Consider the following 23,715-nt stretch of genomic DNA (forward strand, 5'->3'; position numbering starts at 1 on the left):
GGGGCGGAGGGGCTGCCCGGCTCGGAGGTGGAACACGCACGAGGACCCAGCCCGGCTTCTCACCTGGATTAAGATGGGCTCGTCAAAGAACTTGGCAGGAACCTCACGGAAATTCTGGAAGAAGGTCTGAGGGAGAACGGGGAAGGCGGTGGGCTGGGTATCTTCCACCACGTCACCCAAGGGCTCGTAAACTGGCAGCTCTTCCCTGACCCGCTCATGCCCCCCGCCCGCTCCTTCGGGAGCAGAGGCCGCCTGGTGCCCGGGAGCAGCTCAAGGCCTGGCCGGCGGCCCAGGGGCGAGGAGTCCAGCCCCCACCTCCCTTTGGATCGGCCCCTGCCAGCCCCCTCCAGGCCTCAGTCTCCACTGCAGCCAGAACCCCCTTCCCCAAATGCACATCTGGGCCTGCTGCTCCCTTCCTAACACCCTCCGTGGCTCCCGAGCGCCACCCATGAAAGGAAAGCCCACCTTGCAGCCCACTTCCAGCAACCTCTCCTGGGGCTGACGCTCCCCTCCAGCATTCCCCTATCTACAGCCCGGCCAACGAGCTGCGCTGTTTTTGGCTTCCGTGTCTTTGAAAAGGCTGCTCCTTTCCCCTGAGTTACTTCTCCCAGCCCCTCTGTCCTGCCCTGGCAGGCCCTTCCCTTGAGGTCTACGTAGCCCCTCTGAGCTCTGCCGCTACCCCACCTCCTCTTTGTTCCCATGGGCTCTCATCTTTAATTTGTTCATTTATTCACCAATAAATTCAACAAATATCAATGGAGCAACTGCTGTGGGTCAGAGATGGTGCTGGAATTTGGGGTTCCAGCAGCCCGGCCTCTTCAGGCTGATTCCCATGGCTCCAGACGCCTGCTGACCCCCGTTTTGCCCCCCACCGGGTCACCAGCGCGGTGTCGGCCCAGGAGGTGCCCGGTGCTCATCTGAGGGCCAGACGCTGGGAGACGCCTGGCGGAGCACCCCCGGAGAGCTGCCCACAGGCACTGCCAGCCCCGGCCCGGGCGGCTCACCTCATTGAAGAAAGGGTTGCTCCCCGTCTTGGCCCGCGTGTGCTGCTGGGCCCGTCCGATGGTCACCCTCACCAGGGGCTTGAGGTTGTTTCCCATGAGCTGGCGGGCCTCGAACACCTTCACACGGACCTGCAGGGGGCCCGGGGCTGCGCTGGGGTGGCGGGGACAGGGAGAGCACCTGGGGAGGCCCCTCACCTGTCACCTTGCACCCCCGCGGCCCACTGTCCAGGGCTGAGCGGGGCCGGAGAGCGGCCTGGAGGGGAGACTGGGGTTCAGGGGTCAGGGGGTTTGGGTTTTGTCCTGAGGATGCTGGGGCTGGCGTGGGGAGAATGACATCTTTGCAAGAACATTTTGGCTGAAGAATGGAGAGGGGAGGGCTGGAGGCTGGGAGCCCAGGAGGTGCCCGTTGGCGTCGGGGCACAGGCCAGGAACGTGGCCAGGGCAGTGGATTTGCTGTGGTGGGCAGATGGATTAAGAGCTGGGGCCTGGCCATCGCCCGGCTGGATGCAGGGGGTGGGGGGCAGGTGGCAGAGGGGGAGCACGCCACACCGAGGCAGGACTGCCGGTCACAGGCTAGCGATGGGGGAGGGAGGTTGGGGGCTGCAGGACTCACAGTGGACGCCAGGACCTTCCCATGGCCCCTTGCACTCTGCTCAACCCCTCCCGTGCAGGTGGTTTAATTGTGCATGGGCCTAATTCTGTCTTTCAAGGAATCCCGGGGACCCCTGAAGGGACCCCCGTGGTGTCTGCCTAGGGCCGGCCTGGCCTGGCTGGGGCCTCCGCTGCCCCGTGGAGCTGCCCCTGTCTGCAGCCACTTGCACGGTGGCTCCTCAGTGACGGCCAGAGAAGCAGGGGCTGTGACGAGGCTCTGATGCGCCGACCCCCAGCACACCACTGCAGAGGGAAGGGGATGGCCTGGCCATACTGGGAAGGGTATTGGAGGGGTGACAGGGCCTTCACCCCAGGGAGCTCCCACCTGGAAGTTCTGCGGTTTGGAGGACATGGGCTTGTGCTCGGCGGAGCCGGGGACCATCAGCTGCTGCCTCGCCAAGTCTCTCGCGGTCAGCCCAAGGACGTCTTCATGCCCTGGGGAAGCATCCAGGCCGAGCTTGGGTCTTGGGGGCCTCCGAGGCCTCCCCCCATTTCCGCCTCCCAGCCTGGAGACCAACACACTGCCGAGAGGCCCGGGGGGACACGGCACCTCTTGCCCCCCACACAGAAGACCCTTGCAAATGACCGTTCTTGCCCCACTCTGCGGCCTGTTGGAGGCTGTCTTATGTCTCAAGGTGACGGGTGAGCATCTGAAGAGCTGGCTTCTCAACCCTGAAGCTCCAGGGACCCTCTTTTGGCCACATTCCCTCCACAGCCCTGGGGAGGGCTCTCGACAGCCCTAGAGACCCCTCAGCTGTGCGTGGGGAAGGGTGGGGGCTGGCCCCGGGGAGGACATACCTGCCCTCATTTCCTGCTCGGTTATCTGGGCCACCTGTAAGGTGACGGTGCACTGCAAGACAAAGCCAGGAGTGTGAGCGGCCCCTGTGGCCCCCGCCATGTCCCGGCCCCTCGACCTGGCCCAGACCTCCTGGGGCGGGGGGCAATGCTGACCATGGACGAGGCCGTGCCTGGGGGCCCAGTGCAGTCCGCAGTGGACAAAGCTGATAAACGTGTGGGGTGAGGGCACCGAGTCCCAGGGGAGGGGACTAGAGACTCAAGGAGCAGTGTGGCGGTGGTGGCGGAGAGGATGGGGGTGGGTGAGGAGGGCGAGGTGAAGCCCCTGGCACTGGCAGCTCTTCCTGTAGCCCAGCATCTCGTGACCGCGTGTGGGAACTCCCACAATTCTTCTGACTGACCTCCTGCTCCAAGCTCTCCTGTCGCCATCGAGCCCCCACTGTCGCCAGAAACCGCCCCCAAAGTGGTCGGGGTCAGATCACCTTCACCTCTGGCCTTGCCCCTCACCTGGCTCCCATCACACATGCGAGGCCCAGTAGAGCCAGGCCAGCAGGGGCCCAGAGAGAGAGGGGAGGAGGCCGCCCCCAAGGTGCCGGAGGCGGGCGGGAAGGGGATGTTCTAGAGGGATCCGAGGAGCACGCATTTGCCCGGTGGGCAAGAACGGGACCATCCCAGGCAGGGGGCACGAAGTGTGCGTGCAAAAGGCTGGAGGGAAACGAGGCGGCAGGCAGGAGGGCAGGGGGGACGCTGGTTGGCCGTGGGCTTCCTTCCGTTTTGGAGCCCAGTGCCCAGCACGGACTGACACCCAGTGGGTGATCGACGGATCGATCTAAATGGATGGATGGAATGGTAGCCGGGTGGCGGACGGAGGGATGGGCAAGTCGGGAGGCACGGCCCCGGGTCCCCCACCCCCCGGCCTCGTCCCCCGGGCCTCCCCAGCCTGACTCACGTTCGTGGGCTTCATGGAGTGGTTGAGCAGAACGAGGTCCTTCACGAGGAGCACGTCCTTGGGGTGCTCCACCAGGGGCTTGAGCAGCACCATGGCCAGGCCCATGAACCTGGGGGACAGGGAGCAGGGCTGGCGGCCCGGGCCGGGGCGAGGGTCTCCTTGGCTGCCCGCATGGGGTTTTCCCTGGGGGCGGCCTTTGCCCAGAGGCTGTGCTGTCCGCAGAGAGGCAGAAGGACGGGCCCGGGAGGAGCACCTGCCAGTGGGCTCGGGGCTCCTGCCTCCGGGAGCCACTCGGGGCGTCTGCCCTGCCCGGCCCTCTTCCCCTGGTGGGCCCTCAGCTGCAGCAGCCGGGTGCTGCCCGGGGCGCGTTGACTGGGGTGTCGGCCCCAGCCGTCCCCTGCCTCACCTTTCTTTCCGCGTCGAGCTCAGGTCCCGGAGGATGAGCTGCAGAAAGGCGTCTTCTTCCAGGGGACGGGCCCAGAGGTGCCACACCAGGGTCTGTGGGGTCACGGGGGGTCAGCCTGGCTCCAGCCTCTCAGGGGCACTTGTGGGAAGGGGTGGCTGCCGGGCCCCCGGGCCTTCACCACCCGCTGGCTTGGAGGTGGCCCCCAGCCTAGACCCCCAGGCCTTGCAGAAGCTCAGAGCCCCCTGCCCGCTCCCCAGGCCTCTGGGCACCCCCTCTCCCCTCCGGTCTTGCCCTGTGAGTCACACCTCGTTCCATGTGGGGTTATTCCCTTCCACCATGAGAGTTCTCTTCTTGACATCTGTAAAGACACCGGGGGCGGCTCTGGTGGTAGGACAGAGTTCAGAGTCTGGGTCTGAGTGGGGTTAAGGGAGGGGGGACACTAAGAGAACTTCAAGTGTAGTTGTTGTTCAAGGCGACATCCTTCCTTTCCTGGGGGTTTCGAAATGTCTCACTTCTTACAGAGTGGCGTTGTCACCCTGTGATGCTCTGTGACACCCTGTGACACTCCGTGCTCCCAAGCAGACCATGTCATTTTCTTCCTGGGTCATCTTGCAGCCAAGTGGGGCCAAGCAGTCAATGAGTTACCGGAGCAACATTAGCGGCGGCCAGGCCCGGCTCCTGAGCGCCCGATGGGGTCTCTGGGTCCCTCCTCCTCACCCCCGCCCTCCCCTCGTGGTCTCAGCCCCTCGGGAGCGGCCACGCAGGGCCTGGCAAAGCGAAGGGCCAACTCTCATTGTGCTAAGACGCTGAGATTTAAGGGTTCCCCGAGACTCAGTTAGATTTAAGGGTACCTCACATCGAATGTCCTGAACGCACCCTCCTCCAACCACTACAATCAATTCCCCCAACCACTAAAACATCTCTACTAGAGGACACTCGACGGCTCTGCCAAACTTCTACCTTGCTCCTCTCTGAGGCCCTCCCCAGGGAAGGAATGTGAGCGCGTCGTGTGGGGTGATCCCTGGGTAGTGGGGTGATGCACCGGTGTGTGGCGTGAAGGGGAAGAGGCCTGGAAGATGGGAAGGGGAAGGAGCAGAGCAATAAAACTCCCACACGTCAACACGGAAGCATAATAACCTACGGTAAGTCTGTGGGTAAACCCGGGGTTCTGGGCTTTGAAAGGGGTGTTCCTGGAGGGAGAAAGAGGGCGAGCTCGAGGACGGGGGGCCGACGGCCGGAACTAAGGAGAGGAGCTGTGAGGCCCTTCCCGGCTAGATGTGAGATTAGTCACCCTTGTCCCCGCCTGCAAACTCGGGGTGTGGACAGGCATTGCCTCGAGCCTGGAGGCCCACAGGTTCTAACGCAGAGAGTGGTCACTTGGGCAAGCAGAGTCCCACAGACCAGAACGAACGTTGAAGCTTTCGTCCTCCCTCCCTTCCCTCACGGGGACGTGGGCGCCGGCCCTCCTGCTCCCCAGAGTCCCTGGGGTGCCCCGTTTGCTGGAACCCCCTCTCCAGACTCCTCCGGGCCCCAGGCCACGGGCCTCTCCGTCCCCCCTCTCTGCTCCCAGATCTTTCCCAAACGGATCTACCCCCATCCCACCCCCTCACCAGGCCTCGCCCCACCCCAGGCTTCTTGGACTTCCTTGTCTATAAAAATGGAGATAAAATTTTCCTCATCTCCCTCACCTTACATTTGTGAAAAGGCTCTGTTGATGTAAAGCTCATTCAAAAGTCACTGGAATTATTGGAAAGTTATTCCTAAAAACTGTACTCAAGGGCTGGACATGCGTTTTCTTTTTAAATCCTCCCATCAATCCTAAGCAGGCACTTTTTTGTCTTTAAACCACTGGTCACAGAAGCTCCAGGAGTGCGTAGCCGTTTTCATCTTGAGGACTCATGACAGGGAGGGGGGAACATTTTTAAAGAGCTGGATGGCGTCCACCTCATCTTGGGGTCGCACAGACGCCTTGTGCCTAGCAAATAAACCTATTCTCTCGTGGAAGGAAGGCAGCTTTGCGGGCCCCTCGCCCCCCTGCGGGACCCTGGCCCTCACCTCTGAAGTAGACGGTGACAGAGGGGCTGGGCGGGGGGCTGAGGGGAGGGTGAACCCTGGCGGACTCCACGAGCAGCCGCAGCATGGCCGACACCTGCCCCTCTCCTTCTGCTCTCCTTCCACTGCCTCCTAGAGCTCCTGGGCCCAAGGCTCCCCCCAGGGCCAGTGCAGCCAGGGGAGCCCTGCGACTGTTGCTTGGCAACGGAGAGGGATGTCACAAAGGCGGGCGGCTCTTGGTTTTGGAGCAGAATAAAGGGGAACCAGAGAAGCCAGGCGTGACAAAGAAGATGAAGCCAGGGGCCAGGCCCCTTTCATTTCCTCTTTCTTCTCTCTTTTATTCCCGCTGTCCTTTGGATCCAAAGATCAAGCAGGAGGATTCTCTTTCTCTCCATTCTAGGGCGTATCTGGAGTGAATTATTGTCAAAGTGACACAATTTAGATGATGTATAAGTCAGAGTTTTCTAGGGAAATAGACCCAACAGGAGATATCTGTAAATATGAAATTTCAGAAAAGTGTCTCATGCAGCTGTGGGGATGCACAAGTCCAAATTCCACAGGGCAGGCAGCAAGCTAGCAATGCTGATGAAGGTCCTTGATGAGCTCCCCCGGAGAGGCTGGCTGGCTGAAGAAGTGAACTTTCTCTCCTCTCCCTTAAAAGTTTTCAACTGGTTGGATGAAATCCAGCTGATTGAATTCTTTCATTGCGAAGATGCTCCCTTAGTAGATGTAATCAGTCACAGATGCAATCAATTGACTGACGATTTAATAAACCAGCCACAAATGTCCTTGCAGTAACGGTTAGGCCAGTCAGTGCTTGCTTGACCAGACACCTGGACACCATCACCTGGCCCAGTTGACCCATGAACCTAACCATCACAGATGAGAAAGAAAAACAAGGCAACACAAGGAATAGGGAAATCAGAAACTATTTCAGGGATGTTGCAGAAGAAGTCCTTCTGCACATGGAAGCAAAAATCTAGGCTTCCTTTTTCCAAAGAAAGGCTGAGATATGATCTGATATTTAACAATGGGGAATTGACTTTTTGATTAATGAGGTCTTACGCAGGCTGGCTTTGCAAGGTGAGAGTCAATACGATTTGGCCTTGGCGTCTTTACTGCCTTCCAGATCAAACTCTCCAGACACAGATGGAACTGGGTCCTTTCTTCCTGTCGTCCTCATAAAAGCCTTTTCCGCCTAAGGGGGGACAGACTATAAATGACACAACTCGTTATCCAATGGTGAGAGCGGAAATTAATGAGTGTTTTAAAAGTGTGTGTTGATGAAATAATTTAGCAGTGAACTTACTGTGCATTTTCTCATCAGCAAAGCCCTTGAATTCCCTGATGCCACTATGCATTTAAAAAAAATCTGTAATAGAGTATTTTTAGAGAAGTTTCAGGTTTCAAGAAAAATTGTAAAGAAAGTGCTGAAAGTTCCCATACACTCACTCCCCACCCCCCCCCCCCAGCTTCCCCTAATATTAACCTCTAGCACTAAGGAGGAAGATCTGTTAAAATTGATGAGGCAATATCAACACATTATTAGCAACTAAAGTCCATAGTCTACACTAGGGGATGCTCTATGTGTGTACATTTCGATGGGTTTTGACAAATGTGTAGTGTCATGTATTCGCTATTTCATATCTTATACAAGACTTTCACTGCCTTAAAAATGCACTGTGCTCCATCGGTGCATCCCATCCCCTCTCCCCAGACCCCCGGCAACCACTGATCTTTTTACTCTCTCTATAGTTTTGCCTTTTTCTGAATGTCAAATAGTTGGAATCACATAGTATGAAGCCTTTTCAGACAAGCTTCTTTCACTTGGCAGTATGCATTTAAGGTTCCTCCACGTTTTTCATGGCTTGAGAGCTCATTTATTTTATTATTATTTTTTTTAATCATCATTTTATTGAGATATATTCACATACCACGCAGTCATACAAAACAAATTGTACTTTCGATTGTTTACAGTACCATTACATAGTTGTACATTCATCACCTAAATCAATCCCTGACACCTTCATTAGCACACACACAAAAATAACAAGAATAATAATTAGAGTGAAAAAGAGCAATTGAAGTAAAAAAGAACACTGGGTACCTTTGTCTGTTTGTTTGCTTCCCCTACTTTTCTACACATCCATCCATAAACTAGACAAAGTGGAGTTTGGTCCTTATGGCATTCCCAATCCCACTGTCACCCCTCATAAGCTACATTTTTATACAACTGTCTTCGAGATTCATGGGTTCTGGGTTGTAGTTTAATAGTTTCAGATATCCACCACCAGCTACCCCAATTCTTTAGAACCTAAAAAAGGTTGTCTAAAGTGTGCGTAAGAGTGCCCACCAGAGTGATCTCTCGGCTCGTTTTGGAGTCTCTCTGCCACTGAAGCTTATTTCATTTCCTTTCACATCCCCCTTTTGGTCAAGAAGATGTTCTCCATCCCACGATGCCAGGTCTACATTCCTCCCCGGGAGTCATATTCCACGTTGCCAGGGAGATTCACTTCCCTGGTGTCTGATCCCACGTAGGGGGGAGGGCAGTGATTTCACCTTTCAAGTTGGCTTAGCCAGAGAGAGAGGGCCACATCTGGGCAACAAAGAGGCATTCAGGAGGAGACTCTTAGGCACAAATACAGGGAGGCCTAGCCTCTCCTTTGCAGCAACCGTCTTCCCAAGGGTAAAACTTATGGTAGAGGGCTCAACCCATCAAACCACCAGTCCCCTATGTCTGTGGTCATGTTAGCAACCATGGAGGTGGGGTAGGCGAATACCCCTGCATTCTCCACAGGCTCCTCAAGGGGGCACTACATCTTTTTTTTTTTTTTCCTTGTTTGTCTTTTTTCTTTTTTTTCTTTTTTTCTTTTTTTTTTTAACTTTCCCTTCTTTTTTAATCAACTGTATGAAAAAAAAAAGTTAAAAAGAAAACAAACATACAATAAAAGAACATTTCAAAGAGACCATAACAAGGGAGTAAGAAAAAGACAACTAACCTAAGATAACTGCTTAACTTCCAACATGTTCCTACTTTACCCCAAGAAAGTTACATAATATAGCAACATTTCAGTGAACTTGTTCCTACTACATCCATCAGAAATTAACAGACCATAGTCATTTCTGGGCATCCCCAGAACGTTAAATAGCTTATCTGTTCTTCTTGGATTATTGTTCCCCCTTCCTTAATTGCTCTCTACTGCTAGTTCCCCTACATTCTACATTATAAACCATTTGTTTTACATTTTTCAAAGTTCACATTAGTGGTAGCATATAATATTTCTCTTTTTGTGCCTGGCTTATTTCGCTCAGCATTATGTCTTCAAGGTTCATCCATGTTGTCATATGTTTCACCAGATCGTTCCTTCTTACTGCCGCGTAGTATTCCATCGTGTGTATATACCACATTTTATTTATCCACTCATCTGTTGAAGGACATTTGGGTTGTTTCCATCTCTTGGCAATTGTGAATAATGCTGCTATGAACATTGGCGTGCAGATATCTGTTCGTGTCACTGCTTTCCGATCTTCCGGGTATATACCGAGAAGTGCAATCGCTGGATCGAATGGTAGCTCTATATCTAGTTTTCTAAGGAACTGCCAGACTGACTTCCAGAGTGGCTGAACCATTATACAGTCCCACCAACAATGAATAAGAGTTCCAATTTCTCCACATCCCCTCCAGCATTTGTAGTTTCCTGTTTGTTTAATGGCAGCCATTCTAACCGGTGTTAGATGGTATCTCATTGTGGTCTTAATTTGCATCTCTCTAATAGCTAGTGAAGCTGAACATTTTTTCATGTGTTTCTTGGCCATTTGTATTTCCTCTTCAGAGAACTGTCTTTTCATATCTTTTGCCCATTTTATAATTGGGCTGTCTGTACTATTGTCATTGAGTTGTAGGATTTCTTTGTATATGCAAGATATCAGTCTTTTGTCAGATACATGGTTTCCAAAAATTTTTTCCCATTGAGTTGGCTGCCTCTTTACCTTTTTGAGAAATTCCTTTGAGGTGCAGAAACTTCTAAGCTTGAGGAGTTCCCATTTATCTATTTTCTCTTTTGTTGCTTGTGCTTTGGGTGTAAAGTCTAGGAAGTGGCCTCCTAATACAAGGTCTTGAAGATGTTTTCCTACATTATCTTCTAGGAGTTTTATGGTACTTTCTTTTATATTGAGATCTTTGGTCCATTTTGAGTTAATTTTTGTGTAGGGGGTGAGGTAGGGGTCCTCTTTCATTCTTTTGGATATGGATATCCAACTCTCCCAGCCCCATTTGTTGAAAAGACCATTATGGCTCAGTTCGGTGACTTTGGGGGCCTTATCAAAGATCAGTCGGCCATAGATCTGAGGGTCTATCTCTGAATTCTCAATTTGATTCCATTGATCTATATGTCTATCTTTGTGCCAGTACCATGCTGTTTTGGCAACTGTGGCTTTATAATAAGCTTCAAAGTCAGGGAGTGTAAGTCCTCCCACTTCGTTTTTCTTTTTTAGAGTGTCTTTAGCAATTCGAGGCATCTTCCCTTTCCAAATAAATTTGATAACTAGCTTTTCCAAGTCTGCAAAGTAGGTTGTTGGAATTTTGATTGGGATTGCATTGAATCTGTAGATGAGTTTGGGTAGAATTGACATCTTAATGACATTTAGCCTTCCTATCCATGAACATGGAATATTTTTCCATCTTTTAAGGTCCCCTTCTATTTCTTTTAGTAGAGTTATGTAGTTTTCTTTGTATAGGTCTTTTACATCTTTGGTTAAGTTTATTCCTAGGTACTTGATTTTTTTAGTTGCTATTGAAAATGGTATCTTTTTCTTGAGTGTCTCTTCAGTTTGTTCATTTCTAGCATATAGAAACATTACTGACTTATGTGCATTAATCTTGTATCCCGCTACTTTGCTAAATTTGTTTATTAGCTCTAGTAGGTGTATCGTTGATTTCTCAGGGTTTTCTAGATATAAGATCATATCATCTGCAAACAATGACAGTTTTACTTCTTCTTTTCCAATTTGGATGCCTTTTATTTCTTTGTCTTGCCGGATTGCCCTGGCTAGCACTTCCAGCACAATGTTGAATAACAGTGGTGACAGCGGGCATCCTTGTCTTGTTCCTGATCTTAGAGGGAAGGCTTTCAGTCTCTCACCATTGAGTACTATGCTGGCTGTGGGTTTTTCATATATGCTCTTTATCATGTTGAGGAAGTTTCCTTCAATTCCTACCTTTTGAAGTGTTTTTATCAAAAAGGGATGTTGGATTTTGTCAAATGCTTTTTCAGCATCTATTGAGATGATCAATTGATTTTTCCCTTTCGAGTTTTTAATGTGTTGTAATACATTGATTGTTTTTCTTATGTTGAACCATCCTTGCATGCCTGGAATGAACCCCACTTGGTCATGGTGTATGATTTTTTTAATGTGTCTTTGGATTCGATTTGCAAGTATTTTGTTGAGGATTTTTGCATCTATATTCATTAGGGAGATTGGCCGGTAGTTTTCCTTTTTTGTAGCATCTTTGCCTGGTTTTGGTATTAGATTGATGTTAGCTTCATAAAATGAGTTAGGTAGTGTTCCATTTTTTTCAATGTTTTGAAAGAGTTTGAGTAAGATTGGTGTCAGTTCTTTCTGGAAAGTTTGGTAGAATTCCCCTGTGAAGCCATCTGGCCCTGGGCATTTATTTGTGGGAAGATTTTTGATGACTGATTGGATCTCTTTGCTTGTGATGGGTTGGTTGAGGTCTTCTATTTCTTCTCTGGTCAGTCTAGGTTGTTCATATGTTTCCAGGAAATTGTCCATTTCTTCTACATTATCCAGTTTGTTGCCATACAGTTGTTCATAATATCCTCTTATAATTTTTTTAATTTCTTCAGGATCTGCAGTTATGTCACCTTTTTCATTCATTATTTTGTTTATATGGGTTTTCTCTCTTTTTGATTTTGTCAGTCTAGCTAGGGGCTTGTCAATCTTGTTGATCTTCTCAAAGAACCAACTTTTGGTGATATTTATCTTCTCTATTGTTTTTTTGTTCTCTATGTCATTTATTTCTGCTTTAATCCTTGTTATTTCTTTTCTTGTACTTGGTTTAGGATTGGTTTGCTGTTCATTTTCTAGCTTCTTCAGTTGATCCATTAGTTCTTTGATTTTGGCTCTTTCTTCCTTTTTAATATATGCGTTTAGTGCTATAAATTTCCCCCTTAGCACTGCTTTTGCTGCATCCCATAGGTTTTGGTATGTTGTGTTCTCATTTTCATTCGTCTCTATATATTTAGCAATTTCTCTTGCTATTTCTTCTTTAACCCACTGATTGTTTAGGAGTGTGTTGTTTAACCTCCAGGTATTTGTGAATTTTCTAAGTCTCTGATGGTTATTGATTTCTAATTGTATTCCATTGTGGTCAGAGAATGTGCTTTGAATAATTTCAATCTTTTTAAATTTATTGAGGCTTGTTTTATGTCCCAGCATATGATCTATTCTGGAGAAAGTTCCGTGAGCACTAGAAAAGTATGTGTATCCTGGTGATTTGGGATGTAATGTCCTGTAGATGTCTGTTAAATCTAATTCATTTATCAGATTGTTTAGGTTTTCAATTTCCTTATTGGTCTTCTGTCTGGTTGATCTATCTATAGGAGAGAGTGATGTGTTGAAGTCTCCCACAATTATTGTGGAAACATCAATTGCTTCCTTTAGTTTTGCCAATGTTTCTCTCATGTATTTTGTGGCACCTTGATTGGGTGCATAGACATTTACGATTGTTATTTCTTCTTGCTGAATTGCCCCTTTTATTAGTATGTAGTGGCCTTCTTTGTCTCTCAAAACATCCCTGCATTTGAAGTCTATTTTATCTGAGATTAATATTGCTACACCTGCTTTCTTTTGGCTGTAGCTTGCATGAAATATTTTTTTCCATCCTTTCACTTTCAGTTTCTTTGTGTCCCTGTGTCTAAGATGAGTCTCTTGTATGCAACATATTGATGGTTCATTTTTTTTGATCCATTCTGCGAATCTATATCTTTTAATTGGGGAGTTTAATCCATTTACATTCAACGTTAAAACCGTGAAGGCATTTCTTCAATCGGCCATCTTATCCTTTGGATTATGTTTGCCATATTTTTCCCTCTCTCTATTAATATCCTTTATTGTACCCATACCGAATCTCTTTAGTACTGAACCTTTCTCCAAGTCTCTCTGTCCTGTCTTTGTTTCTCTGTCTGTAGGGCTCCCTTTAGTATCTCCAGTAGGGCAGGTCTCTTGTTAGCAAATTCTCTCAGCATTTGTTTGTCTGTGAAAAATTTAAGCTCTCCCTCAAATTTGAAGGAGAGCTTTGCTGGATAAAGTATTCTTGGCTGGAAATTCCTCTCACTCAGAATTTTAAATATATCGTGCCACTGCCTTCTTGCCTCCATGGTGGCTGCTGAGTAGTCACTACTTAGTCTTATGCTGTTTCCTTTGTATGTGGTGAATTGCTTTTCTCTTGCTGCTTTCAGAACTTGCTCCTTCTCTTCTATGTTTGACAGTGTGATCAGTATATGTCTCGGAGTGGGTTTTTTGGATTTATTCTATTTGGAGTTCGCTGAGCATTTATGATTTGTGTATTTATGTTGTTTAGAAGATTTGGGAAGTTTTCCCCAACAATTTCTTTGAATACCCTTCCTAGACCTTTACCCTTTTCTTCCCCTTCTGGGACACCAATGAGTCTTATATTCGGACGTTTCATATTATCTATCATATCCCTGAGGTCCATTTCGAGTTTTTCAATTTTTTTCCCCATTCTTTCTTTTATGCTTTCATTTTCCATTCTGTCATCTTCCAGGTCACTGATTCGTTGTTCAACTTCCTCTAGTCTTGTACTATGAGTGTCCAGAATCTTTTTAATTTGGTCAACAGTTTCTTTAATTTCCATAAGATCATCCATTTTTTTATTTAGTCTTGCAATGTCTTCTTTATGCTCTTCTAGGGTCTTCTTGATTTCCTTCATATCCCGTACTATGGTCTCATTGTTCATCTTTAGTTCTTTGAGTAGCTGCTCTAGGTGCTGTGTCTCTTCTGGTCTTTTGATTTGGGTGCTTGGGCTTGGGTTATCCATATCGTCCGGTTTTTTCATATGCTTTATAATTTTCTGTTGTTTTTGGCCTCGTGGCATTTGCTGAACTTGATAGGGTTCTTTTAGGGTTTGTAGACCAGTTGAAGTCCTTATCTCTAATTTATCAGATCTACAGCTTCGTGGAGTACACTTTCTCTAACTAACCAGCAGGTGGCGTCCACGAGCCACCTGTTCTCCACAAGCTAGATCTCCCCTGCTTAGCCTTTTTGGTGAGTGGGGGAGTGAGTCTTGTGGGGCCCAATTGGTGTACCAAGCTTGCGTGTGTAGTTGGTGTTGCCTGCCCTGTATGTGGGGCGTGTTTCTGGGCAGTCGGGGAGGGGGGTGGCCCTAACAATCAAATCTCCCTGATGATCCTAGAGTTTTAAAGCTGCTGCAATAGTCTAATCCTTCAGTTCAGTCCTGCCACAGTTTGTCTCTGCCACTGACCCACAAGTCTTTGGTATTGGCGTATGGCTCCTGAGACTTGCAAGTGGGCCCCTCTTCCAGGCTGTGCACCCCGGGTCCTCTGTTGAGGGATGACTGTGCTATGTCACAGGTGAGTGCCGTCCCCCCAGGGCAGTTCTGGGCTGCTGGGCTGTGTTGGGAGGCTCACAGTCTGCTCAAATGATGGCTGAATGGGGCTTTGTTAATTCACACTGCTCCCCCTTCCCAGCTCTGGGACATTCAGCTGAGGTTGCAGGGAAGGCTAATGTCCACGCCCAGTTTTGTGGTGTGTGCCTGTTATTTGAAGCACTTCCATCACACTGGGTTGTCTGGGGCAGCTCTGGGCTATGGGGCTGGCGATGGGCAGGAGTGTTTCCTGTCCACCAGGATGGTGGCTGTGAGCGGACACCCCCCTTTTCTTGGGAAGTTGTGTTGTTTAGTGAATTTTCTCAGCCACTGGATTATTGCCTTTTGTCTCAGAGCTCTCTTAGTTCTGCTCTTGACTTGACGTGCCCAAATTTCAATTCTTTGAAGCTTTCTGTATTGAGCTTCTTAGAGTAATTGTTTTAGAAAAAGCAAAAAGGATTTAAAAAAAAAAAAACAAAAAAAAAAAACGGCCCTCCTCAGAGATCTAATGGGTTATTGAAATGCTAATAGACAAAGCAACCAGGGCCATTAAGGAAAGGTGCACAGGGCAGAGAGATCAGCTTTGCTTCGGGATTTGCATATGCGCCTCAAGGCCTGATCTCCGCCCTTCCCCTTTCTGTGTTCACCAGAACTCCAAAAATCCTCTGCTTTTATTTTGGAGTTTTTCGTGTTGTTTTTTTTCTATGCCTGTCTCCTCTCTGCTGGGCTGGCTGCTCTCAGAGTCTCTGGTGTCTGGTCTCAGTCTATCTATGGTTGGAGTTTGAATCAGTAGAATGAGTTTCCGATAAGAGCAGCCACTGCAATTCTCCCTTCTCCTTCCCGGAGCTGACAGCCCCTCCTCCCCCGGGACTGAGCCTGGCAGGGAGGGGCGCGGGTCCCCTGGCCGCAAAAACTTACAGATTTCGCTGATCTCAGCAGTTCCACGTTTTCATGAGTGTTGTATGAAGTATGCCCAAAGACAGATTGCTCTGTGGTGTCCAGTCCACGCAGTTCCTGGCTTTTTACCTACTTTCCTGGAGGAGTAACTAAAACATACAGCTCACCAGTCTGCCATCTTGCCCCGCCTCCCGCTCATTTATTTTTATACCTGAAGAATAATCCATTGCATTATTTATCACAGTTTGTTTATCCATTTGCCTATTGATGGCAATTATGAATGAAGCTGGACATCAATTTTCAACTCCTTTGGGTAAAGACCCAGGGCCGTGGTTGCAGGGTCATAGGGAAGGCCCGTGTTTAGCTTTGTAAGAAACTGCCCAGCTGTCCTCCAGAGCGTCCACCCCAGTGAATGGACGAGAGCTTCTGTTGCCCCACAGCCTCGTCGGCACTTGGAGTTGTCAGCGGTTTGGATTTTAGCCCTTCCAGGAGGCATGTGGTTGGCATCTCTGTTGCTTTAATTAGCAATTCCTTAATGACACAGGATTCTGAGCATCTTTCGGTATGCTTATTTGCCATCTGTGCATCTTCTTTGGTGAAGCATCTATTAAGATCTTTTGCCCATTTTGTAGTTGGGTTGTTTCCTTATTTTTGAATTTTGAGAGTTCTTTATATATTTTGGATACAAGTCCTTCATCAGATATGTGTTTTGCAAAATTGTTTTTCCAGTCTGTGGCTTGTCTTTTCATTCTCTTAACAGTGTTTTTCACAGAACAGAAGTTTTAGTTTTAATGAAGACCAACTTACTGATTTCTTTTTTTCATGGATCATGCTTTTGGTGTTGTATCTAAAAAGTCATTACTGAACCCAATGTCACCTAGATTTTCTCCAACATTATCTTCTAGAAGTTTTATAGTTTTGTGTTTTTCATTTAGGTTTATGATCCATTTTGAGTTAATTTTCATGGAAGGCATAAGGTCTGTGTCTAGATCCATTCTTTGGAGTGTAGATGTCCAATTGTCCCAGCACTATTTGTTGAAAAGCCCAGACTTCTCTACTGAACTGTCTTTGCTTCTTTGTAAAAAATCAGTTGACTCCATTTTTGTGTGTCTATTTCTGGGCTCTCTATTCTGTTCCATGAACCTATTTGTCTATCCTTTTGCCAGTACCTCCCTGTGTTGACGACTGTAGCTTTATAGTCAATCTCGAGAATTGGGTAGTGTCAGTCCTTCAGGTTTGTTTTTCAGCAGTATTGTGTTGGCTATTCTGGGTCTTTAGCCTTTCCCTATAAAATCTAGAATCAGTTTGTGATTTCCATAAAATAATTTGTTGTGGTTTTGATTGAATCTATACGTCAAGTTTGGGAGAATTGAAATCTTTATAATATTTAGTCTTCATTTCCATAAACATGGAATATCTCTCCATTTCTTTAGATCTTTCATTTCTGTAATCAGAGTGTTATAGTTTTCCTCACATGGATCGTGCACATATTTTGTCAGATTTATACCTAAGCCTGCCTGCTCTCTCTCTGTTTCTCTCTCTCTTTCTCTTTCTGTCTTTCTTTTTGGTGCTAATATAGATGGTGTTGTGTTTTTTATTTCCAATTGTTCACTGCTGGTATAACGGAAAACAATTGACTTTTGTATATTAACTGTGTCAGGCAGCGTTCTCCAGAGAAACAGAACCAATAGGACACGTGTAAATAAGACATTCTAAGGAATTGGCTCCTGTGACCATGGGGGCTGGCAAGTTCAAACTACTCTGGGCAGGCTGCAGACCTGGGTGTTGAAGTCCTGGGTCCGAGTTCCCCAGGGGGAGTGGCAGGCTGGGAATCCTGGCAAGAGTCCATGCTAAAGTCTCAAAGCAGAAATTCTCTTAGACTCTGGAACCCTTAGCTCTTGCTGTTAAGCCCTCCAACTGATTGGATGACGCCTAGCCACGTCATGGAGGGTCACCTCCTTTACTTGAGTTCAACTGATGGTGGGTGTTAGTCCCATCTACAAAATTCCTCCACAGCAACAACTCGACCAGTATTTGACTAAACAACTGGACACCAGAAGCTAGCCCAGTTGGCACATAAATATAACCATCACATTAACCTTTATCCTGCATCCTCGATATAATCACTTATTAGTTCCAAGACACTTTTGTTGTTGTTGAGTCTTTGGGATTTTCTGCATAGACAATCGCATCATCTGCAAACAAAGACAGTTTTATTTCTTCCTTCCCAATCCATATACCTTTTTACCCTTTTCTTGCTGTGTTACATTAACTAAGACTTCCAGTACAATACTGAACAGGAGTGGTGAAAGAGCCATCCTTGTCTTGTTCCCTGTCTCAGGGGGAATTATCTACTTTCTCACCATTAAGTATGTTTGTTGTAGGATTTTTTAATTTTCTTTATCAGGTTGAGGAAGTTTTCATCTATTTCTAGTTTCATGAGAATTTTTATCATGAATGGATGTTAAATTTTGTCAAATGTTTTTTCTGCATCTATTGATATGATCATGTATGATTTTTCTTCTTTAGTCGCTGATATAATGGATTACATTATTTGATTTTCAAATATTGAACCAGCCTTGCACATATAGAATAAATTCCACTTGTTCAAGGTATATAATTATGTGATGCATGATTGGATTCAATTTGCTAATATTTTGTTGAGGATTTTTGCATCTATGTTCATGAGAGATATTGGTCTGCAATCTTCCTTTCTTGTAATGTCTTTCCCTGGTTTTGTTATCAGAGTAATATGGCAGTGTTCCATCTGCTTCTATTTTCTGGAAGAGATAATGGGAAATTAGCATCATTTCTTCCTTAAACAATTTATAGAATTCAACAGTGAAACAACTGGGGCCTGGTGTTTTCCATTTGGAAGGTTATTATCTGTTCCACAATGCATTTTAAAAGATGAATGATGTTTGAAGACTAAAAAGTTGCATATGTGATTATGATGTTAAGATAGTTTTCTACAGCAGCAGATTAAAAAAAAATAAGCATTTTCTGACAGTTTTTCTCGAAGTTTAAATGCAACACAATATTTTTTGTTTTGTTAGTAACGACTTTCCTAAGTAAGATGATACCCAAGGCACACCATCATAAAGGGAAAGGCCAACAGATTTGACTGCATAAAATTAAAATCTTCTGTACAGAAAAATATACCTTAAAGTTAAAATAAAAATATCAAATTAGGGACAATATTTGCAACATATTTGATGTCCAAAAGAGAGAGTTCTTACAATTCAATAAGAAAAACGTGAATGCTCCAAAGGTAAATGGGGAAAAGTTTATATCATGCAATTGCCCTCATGAACAAAAATGGGTGTAAAAATATCAATCTCATTAAAAAGCAAAGAAATGGAATAAGATACCATTTATCACACAACTCAAGTTGGCAAAGAATAAAAAAGAAAGATAAGCTCAGTGAACTGAGGACATGGAAGGGGCAGAGAAAAGTGCAATTGCCCTAGAGTATAAGGGGAGTAAAAGAGGGAGGGAGCACGACTGGCTGTGAGAAGCCCCCGGCACAGAGACCTAAGGCCCTTTCAGTCCCTTGCACTGTTACTAACCTCCACATTCTAATCAGCACATCAATATTTCTTGAATTTTTTTTACCTGTGAGCTTTCTTACATCTCCCCCACATCTTCCTGTGTCCCCGCTCTCTTTCTCCAATCCCCTTTATACTTTACCCACTTCTGACTATTACACAAGATGAGGATTTTAGCTTTCTCACACTGTTTCCCCCCAGACCCTGTTCTCCCAATAGAATTATATTGCATTTGGGGGCTAAATCTATATTCGGTGCTTTCGTCCTTGTGGATGACAACGTGTGTTTTGTCACTGCTGGGCATGAAGCGGGTCCTCTAGTTACATGTCCTTTTCTGTACAACTTGCAGATTTTCTGTACGTTAAGCATTGCCTTGTCCTCTTATTTGCTTACTGTTGTTTTAGAAATTCTGGCCAAGTCTTCCAACACCCCTCAACAGCTCTGCAATACTCTTTTTCCCATGGTTTTCCCCAAATTCAAGTCTGTTGGCATTTTTTCCCCTGGGGATCTCTCTCCTCCTCCCGTGGAGACAGGGTGCCCCCAGCCCGGCAGCACAGCTTTCATCCAAGTTCCTTCACCGTGCGGAGAACTCCCTGTCCACCTTCTCCGCTGGATTCCCTGCCTCCTGGATCCCGCGTCTTCCTCCTTCTTGATTTACTCTCTCATTTTGGTGGAACGCAGTCTTCTATAGCTTTCTGAATTTTTTGTGTTTGTGTGTCTCTACATCTCTTCCTTCTGCCCTTTGCACTCACGCTCACTCTGGCTGGTATGTCGTGAGGATGGTCTCCATCACACCCGGTCATGACTCCAAAATCTCATTGGCTCAAAACAGCACAGGCTTTTGTTTTCATTTTTACAACAGATTTATTGAGAAACAATTCATGTACCATAAAATTCACCTTTCCAAAGTGTACAATTCAGTGGTTTTTAGTATAGTCACAGGGTAATGCAACCATCACCACTACCCAATTCCAGAGTATTTTCCTCAGCCGCAAAAGAAACCCAATATCCATTAGCAGTTACTCCCCATTTCTCCTTGCCTCCAATGCCTGACGACCATGAATCCACTTCCTGTTTCTATGAATTTGCCTATTCTGGGCATTTCAATAAATTGAATCCTACAATATATTTTTCCTTTTGTGTCTGGCTTCTTTACTTCAGCATAATATTCTCAAGGTTCATTCATGTTCCAGCATGTAACATTCATTCCTTTTTATGGCTGAATAATATTCCTTTGTAGGTAGTTGTATTAGTTAGGGTCCTCTAGGGAAACAGAATCAATGAGAGGTGTCTCTGACTATCAAATTGTAAAAGTGACTCACGCAACTGTGGGTATGCACGAGTCCAAATTCTGTAGAGCCGTCAGTAAACTGTCAATTCCAAGGAAGATGTCCGATGAACTCCTCAGGAAACGAACCAGCAGCTTCGATGAACTCCTCAGGAAATGCTTCACTGGGCAGCCGAAGAAGTGGTGAAGGTCCTCTAACTGTCTCGCTTATAAGTCTTCAACTGATTAATTGGATTAAATCCAGCCAATTGCATTCTCTCATTGTAGAAGGCCCACCCTTTGGTGAGTCATCAGTCACAGCTGCAGCCAATTGACTGATGATTTAATAACCCACCTGTTGGTTTATTAACCAGCCTCAAATGTCCTCACAGCAATTGTTAGGCCAGTGCTTACTTGACCAGACAGCTGGGTCACCTGGCCAAGTTGACACATGAACCTAACCATCACAGTAGGTATCACATTTTGTTTATGTACTCATCAGTTGATAGGCTTTGGGGTTGTTTCCATTTTTGCTAATACTAGCAACACTGCTGTGAACATTCATGTACACATTTTTGTATGCACATATGTTTTCATTTCTTTTGGGTATATACCTGGGAGTGGGATTGCTAAGTCATATCATGACTCTATATTTAAGATTTTGAGAAACTGCCAAACTGTTTCAAAGCAGCTGCACCATTTTACATTCCCACCAGCAATGTAGGCGGGTTCCAATTTCTCCATATCCTGGAAATACTTGTTATGTGTTTTGTTTTGTTTTTTTAATCTTCATTTTATTGAGATATATTCACATACCACGCAGTCATACAAAACAAATCGTACATTCAATTGTTCACAGTACCATTACATAGTTGTACATTCATCACCTAAATCAATCCCTGACACCTTCATTAGCACACACACAAAAATAACAAGAATAATAATTAAAGTGAAAAAGAGCAATTGAAGTAAAAATGAACACTGGGTACCTTTGTCTGTTTGTTTCCTTCTCCTATTTTTCTACTCATCCATCCATAAACTACACAAAGTGGAGTGTGGTCCTTATGGCTTTCCCAATCCCACTGTCACCCCTCAAAAGCTACATTTTTATACAATTGTCAAGTTGGCTTAGCTAGAGAGAGAGGGCCACATCTGAGCAACAAAGAGGCATTCGGGAGGAGGCTCTTAGGCACAATTATAGGGAGGCCTAGCCTCTCCTTTGCAGACAACCGAGTCTCTTGCCTCGGAGTCGTTCGGTCAGTCAATCAATGAACCGATTCCTTATGCCCTGGGCCACGTTCCCTGGAGGAGACAAAGAAGGTGAAGGTCTCTGACTTCGAGAAACTACAATCTCCACATGAAACAGACAGGAAAGTCAACAACACTCACGGGTTAAAGCTGTCCATGATCAGTGCTAAAATTATCGCGGCTTTGAGAGCCCCACAGGCTCTGGTCTCTGTCTCCTCCAGCTCCGTCTCTCTCCCACCTCTGACCAGTGCTTCCTGGTTACGCAGTCCATGCTTCTTTTTTAAAAAGCCCCAGAGCCTTTTTTTGCTGCTTTCTCCTGGAGAGCTCGTCCCCCATCGTCCCAGCAGTGATTTCATTCTCTACGGGCTTCAGCTTCAGCTTCAAGGTCACCTTCACAGTGCCACACCTTTTCCAGTGCAAGAGCCAAGGTTAGCTCACTGTTCTTCAGGCTCTCGTTTCCTTGCACATTCCTTGGATGCTAGAGCCAGCCTGCTTGGCTTCCAGTTCTCCCATTGCCACTTACTTACTGGCTGGGTGACCTTGGCAAAATATGTTACCTTTCTGGAGGTGACTACAGCAGAACCTTTTACAGTAATAGAATACGCTTGCGAGGATTAAATGAAGTAAGTCATTTATATCATTTAGAACTTGTTTGGCAATCACTAAATGTTGACCCTTATCACAATTAGAAATTAAACAATTGCTTGTGTAGGTTAAAAAGAAGTTTGTCTCATCATCACTGTATCTTCAGCACCTAGCACACTACTTAGCACATAGTAGCAATTTAATACATATTTGTGAATGAATGAATGAATGAATGCTGAGTGTATGCTGTAGGATATCAGAGGAAGGTGATGACAGCCCAGAGAAAAGGATTCTGAAGTGCCTCTGGGTTCAGAGGTAGAGAGAACTGTGATTGATTTATCATGTCTGCCACGGGTACAGGAGGGAAAATGCAGGTGCGTGCCCAGGAGTTTGCCCTCCGTGGGACCCAGAGGGCTGACTCATGTTGATGCAGAATTGGAATTGTTCAGTGATCCTGTCTCACCTTTATTCTGGGCACTCGGGCCCCAACCGGCATGGCACAGCCCCTGGTCCCCACAGCGGATCCCCCCCTCTATTCCACTGGCATGATGAGTAGGCCCTCTGGCCCCTGCCCTGCTAGGACAGCCAAAGTGAACCAAGCCACTGACCCCTGCAAGTGGCAGGCCTGGATCCATGATGTTTTCCATCCAGGGCCATCTGTGTTCTTTTCAGGCCGCAGGTGAGGTGGGGAGGGTGGGGGGAGGTGAAGAAGCAGGTGCCACCGCAGCCCAGGAGGCCGCGTGCAGCTGGGCAGAGCCAGGGCACCTGCTCACCCCAGGGGCGGACGCAGGGAGGTGAGTCTGTCCAGTGCCACGGTCTCCAACTTTTCAAGAGAATCTGGAAACCTGGATTTTTATGTAAAATTTCCCAAGTTAAAAATGCTTGTGAGTAAATCAAATTTTAAGAAAGCCAATAGGCAGGCGGAACAAAGTGGCCTTGGGCTGCATTTGGCGTGCGCGTGGGCGCTGGCCTCGAGTCCCAAATCCTCCGCTCACGACCAGCCTGGCCCTCCGGACCCTCGGGGGACCCCCTCGGGACAGCACCGCAGCCCCTGGGCAGGAAATCCCTCTGCCCCCGCGCACCTCGGGGTCCCTGGTAATGCCGGGCAGCTGCACCTTGGACGCTATTTCTGTCCCGTCAGGCGCTGAGCGTTCCCCGTCTCATCCCCTCGGCAACTCGGAAGCGGGCGTCCTGGCGGCCGAGCTGGGGCCCGCTCGCTGGGAGCCTGGCGGGGCGCTGGGGCCGGGGGCCACGGGGCGGAGCTGGGGCCTCTCTGCTCCCTGAACTCCCCGCGGGCGGCCTGGCCCGAGAGTCGTCTCGGCGGGGAGCCCCAGCCCGCGGCAGAGCGCCGCGTGAGCGCTGCTTTCCCTAACGGGCAAATCCAAGGGCGCCTGTCCCCTGCCGCTAGGGAGCCAGGGACGGGGCGAAGGGCCAGCTGGGTGGGGCCAGCCCCCCACCTGCCCTCACTTTCCCTGGTGAAAATCCAGGAGGCAGAGACTCCGGCCCCCACGCGGCCTTTCCGGCCGGGAGACCCGCGCCCCTCTTCCCGCCCGTCGGTAGTCGCATCCGCGCCGGGTTTTCCCGCCCTCCGCGCCTCCCTCCCCGAGCGTTGATCCGCTCCGCGTTTTAGCTGGTGCCGTCGAACGACGCGGCAGGGGGCGGGGACGCG

The 23,715-nt window shown here is 47.6% G+C and overlaps 1 protein-coding gene and 1 long non-coding RNA gene across 2 annotated transcripts in view; both read right to left on the reverse strand.

Moving 5' to 3' along the window:
- The window catches only part of FER1L5 (fer-1 like family member 5), a 35,440-nt gene extending 29,311 nt beyond the window's left edge, over nt 1–6,129 (reverse strand). The window contains exons 1-8 of the mRNA XM_037807639.1: nt 5,861–6,129; nt 4,111–4,163; nt 3,806–3,897; nt 3,400–3,508; nt 2,454–2,505; nt 1,981–2,090; nt 1,005–1,133; nt 64–126 (exon numbers count right to left, since the gene is read on the reverse strand). Of these exons, the coding sequence (XP_037663567.1) occupies nt 64–126; nt 1,005–1,133; nt 1,981–2,090; nt 2,454–2,505; nt 3,400–3,508; nt 3,806–3,897; nt 4,111–4,163; nt 5,861–5,945 (693 nt within the window). The 5' untranslated portion in view covers nt 5,946–6,129. The remainder of the gene's footprint in view (nt 1–63; nt 127–1,004; nt 1,134–1,980; nt 2,091–2,453; nt 2,506–3,399; nt 3,509–3,805; nt 3,898–4,110; nt 4,164–5,860) is intronic.
- A 521-nt stretch (nt 6,130–6,650) lies between these two features.
- Nucleotides 6,651–23,602, reverse strand: LOC119512586. The gene is made up of 3 exons (XR_005212410.1): nt 23,129–23,602; nt 7,167–7,229; nt 6,651–7,070 (listed from the first exon to the last, which is right to left on the reverse strand). It is a non-coding gene; the product is annotated as an uncharacterized LOC119512586 (long non-coding RNA).
- Between the last annotated feature and the right edge of the window lie 113 nt (nt 23,603–23,715).

The sequence above is a fragment of the Choloepus didactylus genome, chromosome 17 (assembly GCF_015220235.1).
Source record: "Choloepus didactylus isolate mChoDid1 chromosome 17, mChoDid1.pri, whole genome shotgun sequence".
Classification (NCBI taxonomy): Eukaryota; Metazoa; Chordata; class Mammalia; order Pilosa; family Megalonychidae; genus Choloepus; species Choloepus didactylus.